We start from the raw sequence: 12046 nt of genomic DNA, 5'->3' as shown, positions 1-12046 counted from the left end.
GTGTGTGTGTGTGTGTGTGTGTGAGAGTGTGAGAGAGAGAGAGAGAGAGAGAGAGAGAGAGAGAGAGAGAGAGAGAGAGAGACAGACAGACAGACAGACAGACAGACAGACAGACAGAGACAGAGAGAGACAGAGAGAGAGGATCTCACAGAGTTCGGGCTGATCTCAGGGTCACCACACAGCTGGGGATGACCTTGCACAGCCGATGCTCTTGCTTCTGCCAATCAACTGCTGGGGTAATAGCTGTGCACTGCTACACTCAGCATCCTTACTTCCTTCTTCTGGGAATGAAACCTGAGGCCTGGCACACGTGAGGCAAGTGCTCTGCCCGACTACACAGATCTCCAATAGGATGAAACCGAGTACAAGACTGCTGCACTCAGAACTGGCCTGCCTCCCTCTGATTGATGTCCATGAAGCTCTAGAATGCAGACAGTTACAGCCCCTACTGAGAGCACCACTATTAGGATACACACTTAAACACGATACTGCCTCACAATCAAAGTTAAAAATACTACTAGTTATCTGCTGGTGTCTCTTACAGCAAATACACAATCAAACTGAGCCCAAGCAAACCCAACAAGGCCCTGTGTTGGAATGAACATAAAAGGGAGCTGGCGTGTAACCAGTAGTGACGCACTCACCGAGCAACTCCAGGCTTACTGAGCAAGCCCTCAAGAAAAAGGTACAGACTGGGTTTCTCTAGCTCACCTACTGCACCACTGAGGACCAGTGATCTTAAAACCCCAGCTCCTTGTCTGCCTCTTACTTCCCCTTTTTTATTCTGATAGGGTTGTGTGTTTATCCTTCTAATCATCTTACACCTAAATGAGGAACGTAAGAGGTTTTCTTCTTTAGCTAAGTGGTCATTCTATTTTCTTAAATTATATTTACTATAAGATTGCTTTTTAGCCAGAAACGCAAGACATTATCATCTCTATGGATTGCAAGTAATTTTAATTATCTTCCACAGTTATATAACATTAGTCACGTGTTGAAGTCCCAAATTATTACTCACAAAAGATTCTTCTGACAGAAGTATTGCCTTTGACAACAGTCATGGTGGTCCACACCTTTAATGCCAGCACTTGAGAGGCAAAGGCAGTTAGTTTGAGGCTAGTCTGGTCTGCATAGTAAGATTCTGTCTCAAATAAACTTCGTAAACTTCTTTATTAACTTCCTTAGAAACATGGATGCCATGTCTGCTTCAATTCACAAAGGTATTTTAGTGACTGATAGTTGGACAACATCTATAAATCCTCACCTGAAAACGTTGAAATAACTTCAAATGTTGTTTCCAAGGCAGAAGCAACAGGTGATATTTTATCTTCAGCCAGAATGTAGATGTCCCCTGAAGAGGAACATTTCACAACAGCATACCTGAAGATGAATGAAGTTCAAGTAAATCACCCACAATGAAGAAAGACATCCACAGTTAAACGATATCACTTTAGAGAAATGAACTTCAGGGTCAGAGAGCAGTTTAGAGAGCACTCCAGACCTCACATTTATTTCACTTTCGCAAAACAGCTGAAAGGTCTTCAAATGGATCCTCTATTCTAGAGTGTAGTAACAGCCACATAAACGTAAACAAGTGATAATACACTAGGTTTTAAAAGGGTCATAAGAGTGAAATAAATTTAACATGAATCCTATTTGTGAATAAAGATATAATCAACTACCTACTTTGCATCTGGCATATAGCAAACAGCCTGGTTGGCAGGAATCGTCCAGGGCTGGGTGGTCCAGATTAAAAAGCTAACAGGGGATGAGCCATCTGTGGGAGTAGAGTCGTAAATATGTTAGCAGCTATAGTAATTCCATAACACGAACAAACGCAAGCTCTGGCTGAACCTACCTATGAGAGATGCCAGCTTAGGAGGAGGTTGCAAGAGAGGGAATCTTACATATATCGATCGACTGACGTGCTCAGGATTGTACTCCAGTTCTGCTTCGGCCAGCGCAGTCCTAAGATGTTAAAGGATCATACATAAACACGTGGAAGCTTCATACATGTTTCCAACTTTCTAATTACCAGAGAATACATACATACCTTGATGAGGGAGACCAAAATACTGGTTTGTAAGATCGATAAACCAAGCCCTATAAAAGACAAAAATAGGACATTTGTGCTGGTTGCTTTTTGTCAACCTGACATAGATCTGGAAAGACAGAATATTAACTGAGAAACTGCCTCTTCCAGATTGGCCTGTAGGCAGGTCTATAAGGCATTTTCTTGATTAGCAGTGGATATAGAAGGGTCCAGTCCACTGTGGGCAGTACCACTCCAGGGCAGGGAGTCCTGGGTTATCTAAGAAAAAAGCTGACAAACCCCAGGGAAGCAGACAGTAGGCAGCATCCTCCACAGCCTCTGCTTCAGTCCCTGCCACAGGCCCCTGCTTTGGCTTCCCTCAATGGATTGTGATGGAGACACATAAGTCAAACTCTTTGCTCCCCAAGTTTGCTTTTGATCATGGTGTTTCAACACAGCAAAGGAAAAGTAATTAGGACAACAGAGGCTGAAATCTTTGTGACATGTACTTTAATACACTGGGAAGAAAAAAATTACTTCATTACCTTATCATACATTTGGTAAAATAGCCTCAGCTGTTTGGCTTCATACTTTCCATCAAATGTATAGTAGCAGTTATTCCAATCTGCCATCACTCCCCAACGAGCAAATGCAGATTTTTGCTTCTCAATGGCTGCCTTAGCAAATGATCTAGCTAGAAAAGATAAAGGAAGAAAAAGAAAAAGCCTTTGAGAGACCCAGCTTGGCCTAAGCTCATTATATAGCTCAGACTTCAGACTGACCCCAAACTCATAGCACTCGCCTGCCTCAGACTACCAAATGACAGGATTATGAGTATAAGCCACCAGGCTGACTTTTTATATTGTTTTTGTTTTGTTTCATCTTGTTATGTTTTTCAAGACAGGGTTTCTCTGTGTTATAGCTCTGGCTGTCATGGAATTCACTTTGTAGACCAGGTTGCCCTTGAACTCACAGAGATCCAGCTGCCTCTGCCTCCCAAGTGCTGGGACTAAAGGCAGGAACCACCAATGCCCGGCTAACTTTTCATATTCTTAAACATGACCTGTTACATGCTTCTCTAGGTGAAGGTGTTATACATAGTTAGACAGAAAAACTCTTGTTTCCCTGGGCTAGCCTCCAAGTCACTGTTGCAATTTTTGATCCTCTAAAGCCAGGAGCACAGAAATATACTACTATCACTGCTGGTACCTGCAGTGCTGGACATGGAACACAGGGCCTCATGCACACCAGACAAGCACTCTTTCTACTGAGCTCATACCCAGACCCATGAAAAACTCACTGGGTTTTTTGTTTGTTTTTTCAAGACAGGGTTTCTCTGTGTTAACAGCCCTAGCTGTCCTGGAACTAGCTCTGAAGACCAGGTTGGCTTCAACCTCAGAGATCCACCTACCTCTGCCTCCCAAGTGCTGGGATTAAAGGTGCACACCACCATTGCCCAGCCCATGAAAAATCCTTAGTAGGAAGATTATTTGAAAGTATTCAAAGCATAGGACTTTTTAATTAACTGCAATTTTGCTGGGCAGTGGTAAGCTCATGCCTTTAATTTTGACACTCCAGTGATGGCAGGAAGAACCATTCATAAAAAATGGTACCAATTTCCATGTAGAACCTGACAAAAGCTTAAAAAAGGGATTTTAGGAACAAAAGAACAGAGACAAGCACAGCTTCTTGGTAGCAGCATTTTCTCCAGTGGGCTGTTTTGCGGCTGTTTTGCTAGAGACAAGCAGAGACTCACACGGCTCCTTTGAGGGAGGTTTCCTGACTCAGCATAAGGAAAACAACAAACAAAAGTAAACAATGCAGGGCTCTTTTAAGAGGCCCCGCTACCAACAAGAATGGTGTGCACGAGAAGCTGGCGGCAGCAGTGACCAGCATGCTGCATGGCAGACTTAGCTTTTACTCATAAACGGTTAAGAGTCGAGGCAGTGAGCATAGCTCCCAGTGCTGGTGGTAAACTTAGGCCTGCCATGTTGGAAAGGCAGCAGTTAAACATCTTCTTTAATCCTAACAATGTTGTTTAGCAGATTAAGACCCATGGTCAGAAAAAGAAACTTACAGTATGTTTAAAAAAATACATAGGCAGCCGGGCGGTGGTGGCGCATGCCTTTAATCCCAGCACTCGGGAGGCAGAGCCAGGCGGATCTCTGTGAGTTCGAGGCCGGGCTGGACCGATAGCCTCCAAAACAATACAGAGAAACCCTGTCTCATAAAAACAAACAAACAAACAAAAAACAAAATACAACAAAAAACAAAAAATACATACGCTTGAGAGGGAAAAGGAAAAAGTATAATGGTTAAAAAAGGAATAGAGGACCTGGGCATTGGTGGCTCACACCTTTAATCCCAGCCCTCAGAAGGCAGAGGCAAGCAGATTCCTTCAATTTCAAAGTCAGCCTGATATACAGAGTGAATTCCAGGATGGGCAAAAGTACAGAGAAACCCTGTCTCAGAAAATGAACAAATAAAAGGAAAAGGAATAGAGTAATAAAAAAGTCATGTAAAGATGGAAAATACATAGAGTCTAGATACTGTATGTTATTGTGTTGTCTTTGAATTTTTTGATTGCTGAGGAAAGAGTTACAATTACTAAAATACACTTGATTATAAATGCTGCTGGATTAATCCTACTTATTTATGTTGAAAATGCTTTGACTTCTAATTTAAGTATAACGTCAGGTTACTTGGGAAAAGAAGTTCTTTTTATTTTGTTTCCACAGAAAATGAAAAGCTGTGGGTTCCTTCCAGACTAATATGGTTTGATGAAGCAAGATCCCCTGAAGCAGTGACCCAGCTGATCCAGCATCCAAAACAGCTGAACTGATGCAGTCTCACAGACTACTACAGACAGGATTTGGAGACGTTTTGGTTTTCTCATGATCCCCATGACAGTGTACCCAAACAGCAGGAAGTAGTTTAGAAAGAACAATGGCCAAAATTCCAAAAATGTTTATAAGTGTTTGTTTTCATTTAAACATGGTTGTTTATAAATGATTAAGGATCACAACCAATCTCTTTTTAAAGGAAAAAAGGGGAGTAGGATATAGAAATGAATATTTTGTATTGGAATGGATTTTCATTTGATTTAAGGCCAATTTTGTTATATGTATATTTCTCCTCTTGTTCAGGTATTGTGTTATTACAGATCTTTTAAAAATGTAATGTGTAGGGCTGGAGAGATGGCTCAGAGGATAAGAATACTGGCTGTTCTACCAGAGGTCCTGAGTTCAATTCCCAGCAACCACATGGTGGCCCACAACCATCTGTAATCAGATCTGGTGTCCTCTTCTGACCTGAGGGGATACATTCAGGCAGAACACTGTATAACTAATGAATAAATCTTTAAAAAAATATAATGTGTAACTAAATACAGATTATATATAGTCACCTATAATAGTCAAAACTTAAATATACTTGAGATGGATAGATATTCTTCAAACCTTTCAAAGACCTACAGAACATGGCATTTAAAATGGTTTAGGGTTTTTCATGACAGTGAGACACAACTGCTCCTGGCAACACCAACTACTTCAAACAGGAAGATGGGCATGGAAGAAATTCATTATGGAGTTTGCCTTCAACATGGCAGAAATAGCCATCTGAGCAAGAAACTGTTCTTGCCTGAACTGTTTGACTGTATGCTGCATAAGGTGGACATGCAGGACCCAAAGGAAACTGACTGCTGAATCTGTCAAAGATGAACAGTCCTTCATGATTCCTGCTTCACTGAAGAGTCTGCCAGACATTCTCCAGGACACAGAGAAAAGTGAATGACAAACTTGCAATGCAGGTGTACAGTTTCAAATTTCCTACTTCACTGAGAAGTCTGCCAGATACACTGTGGCCTGTAGGCTGAAGATGGATGCCCCCAACATTACAGAAGAATGTCAGGTGACTGTCCAGGTAGTGAGATGTCTCTGTCAACTCTAGAGTTTATATACTATCCTTCTGTGGTCTTTGATGGAGCTGAAGACAGATAGTTATAGTTATGGTTTTCCTTAGTTATGATACAAGATAAGTTACATGTAAGACTTTAGACTCACAAAAATAGGATGATAGAATATTTTCTTTCCAAATGTTAACAAGTTAAATATTGTAAATATAGTTCTTGTTTAATAACTGTTTTGTTATATATAATTTTAATATGTTAAAGTTAAAACATCTCTTTTTATTTAGACAGAAAAGAGGAGATGATGGAGGTGTCCTTCTGTATATGTTTGTATTACTGGTTAATGAATAAAACATTGTTGGCAGCAAGATAAGTGGGTCTAGGAGAGGAGAAGGATTCTTGGAAAGGTAGGCAGAGTGAGCCTCCTGGACAGAGTTGTAATGCTGCTGGAGGAGTAACACCATGCCGGGCATTACCAGGTAAGCCAAAGCCTCATGGCAATACATAGATTAATAGAAACAGCTTAATAATTAAGACAGAGCTGGCCAATAAGAAGTCCTAGTCATCGGCCAACAGATTACAATTAACATAAGTCTCCGAGTGTTCATTTGGGGCTGATGTGGCTACGGGACAAGGGCTGCAGGACCTGTCAAGACCAGAAAACTCATGCTTACATCCATGCCATTATGTGGGGGTTGGCAGGCTAAAGAAAGTCAGACAAGAAAGATCTGCTACAGGCAGAGCCCTGCGTTTAGAAGGAGGTCAAGCACTTATAGTATCACTGTAAAATGAAGATGGAGTTTACCTTTCTCTCTGATTTCCATGGCTGAAAGGGTCTGAGCATCTACACCAAGCTCCGATAGCACTTTTGTCTCAATGGGCAACCCGTGACAATCCCAGCCAGGCACAAAATGCACTTTGGAGCCTCTCATCATATGGTATCGATTGGCAATGTCTTTCAAAATCTGTAGGGATGAAAGCGCAACCACCATCCAGAAATCACACAGCTCATAATTTGACTTTAAAAATACCATTTTAAAGCATAAAGTCAGAGTTAAAGAATTTCTATAAAATGACTGATTAAATCTACTAATTGATGTGTGATACTTATACAGAAATGACAGATATTTGAATTTCATAATATTAATACTATCAAGGGGGAAAAATCAAGTAAGAAAATTATACACGAAAACCACTATGCCCTAAATTTCATTCTTTGTCAAACTGGGGGGAGAGTGTCAGTTCATTCTACCTTTTAAAAAAATATTTGACCTTCTACCCTCCAGAATGTAAGTAAGTCAGGCAGACATTTTGATTTTGCTTAAGGAAAAACTAACAGTGTAACACACGTCATTCATGCTTGCCGAGAAGCAGACTCCTGCAGAACTGGCACTGCACCGCATAGAGGGAATCTCATGCTCGACTATTTTGTACTATCAAGGCCCTCACTAAGCAGCAGGCCTCATAAGCAGGCACGTGAGCAACCCAATTACCCTTCTGTGATCGTTTTAGAAACAAGCAGGCAGACTTTTTTAAAAATGTGCTACCAGCTAGTCTGGAGGGCACAGATCTGTAATCAGTCACTGCTTCTATGTAGGCCACAGTTTGCTAAAGCAGGAGGATCCCAAGTTCAAGGCCTGCATGAGCTGGAGGGACGAAGACTAACCTACACACTGAGTGAGACCTTGTCTCACAACAAAAGAATAAAGAGGCATGTAGCATAGATAAGAGTATGAGTGTGTGTGTGTGTGTGTGTGTGTGTGTGTGTGTGTGTGATTTTTGTCACCTGGGAAATGCACACTAGGCAGAAGAAAGTAGTGAGATCACACTGCCTGAGGAGGAGGAGGAGGAGGAGGAGGAGGAACAAGACAAATCCCCAGAGACTCCCCATGCCTTTGACAGGGTTCCAGGCAGGCACAGAGGAGGTAGTTTTGCATTTCTGGAATCAATCCTGTATGCTTGATTCACAAGGCACTGACTCCAGCCTTTCCAGCTCCATGGAAGGGGAGAACGGACTCCCTCAAGCTGTTCTGACTCCCAGGTACACACTGTGGGAGTCGTGCCCTCCCACATGCAAATAAGTCAACACATTTTAAAACACAAGTAGGCATAATTTTAAATACAATGAGCTTATCAATTTTGCGGATATACTGGGTTAGTGTTGCACGTGTGTAATAGCAGTATTCCCGAGAAGGATCATGAGTCTGAGGCCAGCTCAAGCTACTAAAGAGATTCTGTCTCAAACAAAAGTACAACACTATTGGAGAATATTATTTTAAGGTGTGCTACTTGTTTGTGCTCTGGAACATTTGTTAAATGATGCAAAGATGTGTTTGATTAAATAAAATTTACCTGTGGTCAGGAGGCTGGGTCAGCAACTAGCTGACAGGAAGTCGAAGGGAGAAGCCAGGTGGAGAAGGGTTTATAAGGAGGGGTGAGGATGAGCATAAGGATTTCTTGGGAGATCCGAAGGGGTGAGCTAGGTGAGCTGCTTGCTATTTAGCCTCTCTGGGAAGCAGGAATCTACCCTCAACCTTTGAATCTTGAGTTCTTTAGTGGGACAGAGGTTTCATAAGTTTCCTTAATAGCTTGAAAGAATTGGTGCCTGAGGGAGCAAAAGTCCCTCAGGGTTCAGCTCTTGCAGCCTAGCTGCTGCTGGTAACCTCTAAGTAGCAGTTGCTGAACAGGATAGCTGTAGCTTAGAAGGCAGCAATAATTAAAGAAAAACAAGCTTATAAGGCAGCAATAATTAAAAAAGAAAAACAAGAGAACAGTTAAAACAGTGTCAACTGTAAAAGATACAGTACTGATACAGTACATCTGTCACAAAGGAGAATCTGATCAATAATAGAAAATCTTTTGGAGTGTAGCTTGGAGGTCTAGTGCTTCATATAAGCAGCACCTTGGCCTTGACCTCCAGAGCCAAAACCAAACAAACAAAAATTAAAGTCATATGGAAGTCTCTTTTGTTTTTAACAGTATGTTAGGAAATCATACACACACACACTTGCACAACTCAAATACACGTTTATCTGTTTTTGTGATAGGTTTTAACTCTAGTCCTAGACTGGCCTCAAATGTTCACTGATCCTACTATTTCAACTACCAATCGTCGGAATGCAGGCCAACAGCAGCACACTGGGCTCTCGCTTGCTCTCAATTATGTTAAAGAGCCATGCCAAATCCATTTATTAAAATTACAGCTCCAGGGCTGGAGAAACGGCTTGGCTGTTACAAGCACTGACTGCTCTTCCAGAGAAGCCAGGCACCCACATGGTAGCTCACAACCAGCTTTACTCCAGTTCCAGGGCATCTGCGAGCTTTCTTCTGGCCTCTGCAGGCATCAGGCAAGTACGCACAGGCAAAGCACTCACGCCCATAAAATAAAATAGGATTTAGAAACTGAGCCTTAGCAGTGACTCTCCCTATTATCTCTCCTTTCCAGTTTGTTCCCTCCAGTGTCCAGTGTGCCACACATCTCACTAATCTACCTTCCCCGGGTAGAGTGTAAGGAAGAGATGTGACTATTTTTTCACTACCTGGAGTACAGAATAATTCCTGACACATAAACAGGAAGTAATGAATAAAGTGGAATTTAAGTGTAAAATAACAAAAAACTGAAAGCCCGGCAATGTTAATGTTCATGCAGCATCAGAACTGTGTATTGCTACTAATGTATTCAGTGTGGGCTACAGTAGGGATAGGAGGCAGTAACAGGAGCATGTCTACCGTGTGTTACATCCACAGACCCCCCACCACACACACACACACACACACACACACACACACACACACACACACACACACACACATCAGGATGTAGCTCCCAGCAATACTTACCTAGCACAAACAGGACCATAAGTTTCATCTCCAGCATAAGTAAATTTGTTAACATTCATTTATTTGCATATGCCAAAGTAACTTTACATGATTACCATACAAGTAGAATAAGCGCTCTTGCAGAGTGTTTATTTCCCACTTCATAACCTAAATTGTAATTACCTTGTTTAAAGCATGCCCAACATGAGGGTCACCATTTGCATAAGGAGGTCCATCATGAAGACAAAATTCTGTCTTTGCTTTTCTTTCTCTTTGCCAGGAATAAAGTTCTGAAAACCCACATTTCTGTTTAAGAAAAAAAAAAGCCAATGTTTACATATCACCTAAACACATGCTACGCAATCTCATCAATACTTGATTATTACTGATTGTCATAGTTTGAGAGAAGCTGTGCACGGGAGAAAGATGCTGTATGACAGGATTCAGAGGAGTCTTTTTAATTAGGAAAAGGGATCATAAAAAGAGGAAAGAGGAGGGGAAGACTGGCCTGCAGAGACAGGAGCAGAAGAGAGGAGAACGGAAAGACGGGGGAGACAGGGAGAGAAAGGACAGGAGGTGGGCAGGGCCCTTTTAAAAGGGAACATAGTGAATGTGCACAGGTGGTGCTCTTAGTGGCTGCAGCTGAGGGTGTGTCCTGTCAGAACCCCAAGGACAGGCCAGTACAGATGCCTGAACACTAACACGGATCCCATTCCAATTCACTGAACTCAGAAATCTAACCGAAAACATTTCTGAAAGGAACCAGTATTTAACACCTTCAACTGTCTTCCCTGCCCCAACAATACTTCAGATTAAAGTCTACACTTTTCCGTGGCGGGGGGGGCGGGGAGGGCTCTAAATCCTTGGCTACTCTCTCAGTATCCACTGCCTCAATCCGGCCCTGATGAAGAACCTGTCCACCCCAGCCCCACCACCACCCCAAACACACTTATTCTTGCTATTCTTTGGCCTAAATACTTCCCTAAATCCAAAGACTATTCCGGTTCGCTTATTCACTTAAAACAGTATTCCTAGTTATCCGGGATATTTTAAAGACTAATGTTATTGGCACTAACACGTGAGTCTCATCCATGGGCAAATTGAGTATGATATAGGAGACAGACAACACAGCCCACAAAGGGGACTCAGAGGACTGCTACTTTGTCCTGCAAAGGAGTCATAATTCCAGCGAAAGGCCTAAGCATGTGACTAAAGTGGGCTCCGACTTCCCTCCTTTGCTAACACTTGAATTCTTTTCTCAAGACTTGCATTTTTTTAATTTCTGTGTGGTGCGGGCAGGAGGCCAGAGGAATTGGTTCTGCTGGAGCTGGGGTTACAGGTGGTGATCGGCCAGATTTGTGCACCAGGAACCGAATTCAGATCCGCAGCAAGCGCTCTGAGACGCCGAGCCATCTTTCTCTCCAGCCCACACTTGAATTTTCGTTTATTTACATGCTGGTTACTCTCTGACACGCGACTGGAAAAGTCTGCAGAGCCGACTCGCTAGGTGGCGAAACCCGGACGCGCGCACGGCGTGACACGGGCTGGGCTCCGCTTCGGAACCGCCCCGCTAGGGGCCCGTGCGGGAAGGCAGCGGCCGGGAGGGTTCCGCAGAGCTGGCCCACCCCGCCCTGGCCGGGTGGCCGCGCCCGGTACCTGCTGGATCTCCAGCTCCATGTCGGGCTGCTGGCGGCCCAGCAGCTTCATGGGGAAGGCGGTCTGCGGCAGCAGCACCGTGTCGCGGAATCGGCCGCTGCTCGGGCTGCTCTGGGGGCTGTCCGCCCCTGCCACCGACCGCACCACCAGCCTCCTCGTCATCCCCAGACACCCCAGGCGGCCGGGAGAGCGGGCTGGCCTCCAGAAGCTCCCGGCAGCGGCCAGCGCGGCCGCCCCGGGCCCCTGAGGGCACAGCCCCCAACGCATGGTGGGCGACCCAGGCGGACTACGCCGCTCGCGGCCGGCGCACGGCAGCGGCCCGGGATCGAAACGCTGGGGGACACCCCGCCGAAGAACGCAGCCGCCTGGAACTACGCACGCGCTCTGGGGAGGAAGGGGCGTGGGCAAGGGCGGGCCTTCCGGCCTGGAGGTGTGCCCCACGCCGGACCTTCCCCGAGGTCATGCTAGGGTAGAGGGGGTCCTGCCATCAAGTCAGCTCTCCCTAATCAGACGCTTGGGTTAAGCAACTTGCCCACGGTCATAGACCATAGACATAAGACGTAGTGGGACTAAAGCAGTGTAGTGGTGGTGCAGGCATTTAATCCCAGCATTTGGGAAGCCGAGGTCGGCGG

General features: G+C 44.1%; 1 protein-coding gene across 1 annotated transcript in view; it reads right to left on the bottom strand.

Moving 5' to 3' along the window:
• Iars2 (isoleucyl-tRNA synthetase 2, mitochondrial) overlaps positions 1-11786 on the bottom strand; it is a 41734-nt gene extending 29948 nt beyond the window's left edge. The window contains exons 1-8 of the mRNA XM_040737391.1: positions 11415-11786; positions 9942-10064; positions 6745-6904; positions 2578-2726; positions 2054-2103; positions 1859-1968; positions 1687-1777; positions 1265-1380 (exon numbers count right to left, since the gene is read on the bottom strand). Coding sequence (XP_040593325.1) covers positions 1265-1380; positions 1687-1777; positions 1859-1968; positions 2054-2103; positions 2578-2726; positions 6745-6904; positions 9942-10064; positions 11415-11681 — 1066 coding nt within the window. The 5' untranslated portion in view covers positions 11682-11786. The remainder of the gene's footprint in view (positions 1-1264; positions 1381-1686; positions 1778-1858; positions 1969-2053; positions 2104-2577; positions 2727-6744; positions 6905-9941; positions 10065-11414) is intronic.
• Between the last annotated feature and the right edge of the window lie 260 nt (positions 11787-12046).

Source organism: Mesocricetus auratus, unplaced genomic scaffold, assembly GCF_017639785.1.
Source record: "Mesocricetus auratus isolate SY011 unplaced genomic scaffold, BCM_Maur_2.0 Super-Scaffold_100676, whole genome shotgun sequence".
In the NCBI taxonomy this organism is placed as follows: Eukaryota; Metazoa; Chordata; class Mammalia; order Rodentia; family Cricetidae; genus Mesocricetus; species Mesocricetus auratus.
The sequence above is the reverse complement of the archived record's forward strand: the minus strand, read 5'-3'. Positions and strand labels throughout refer to the sequence as shown.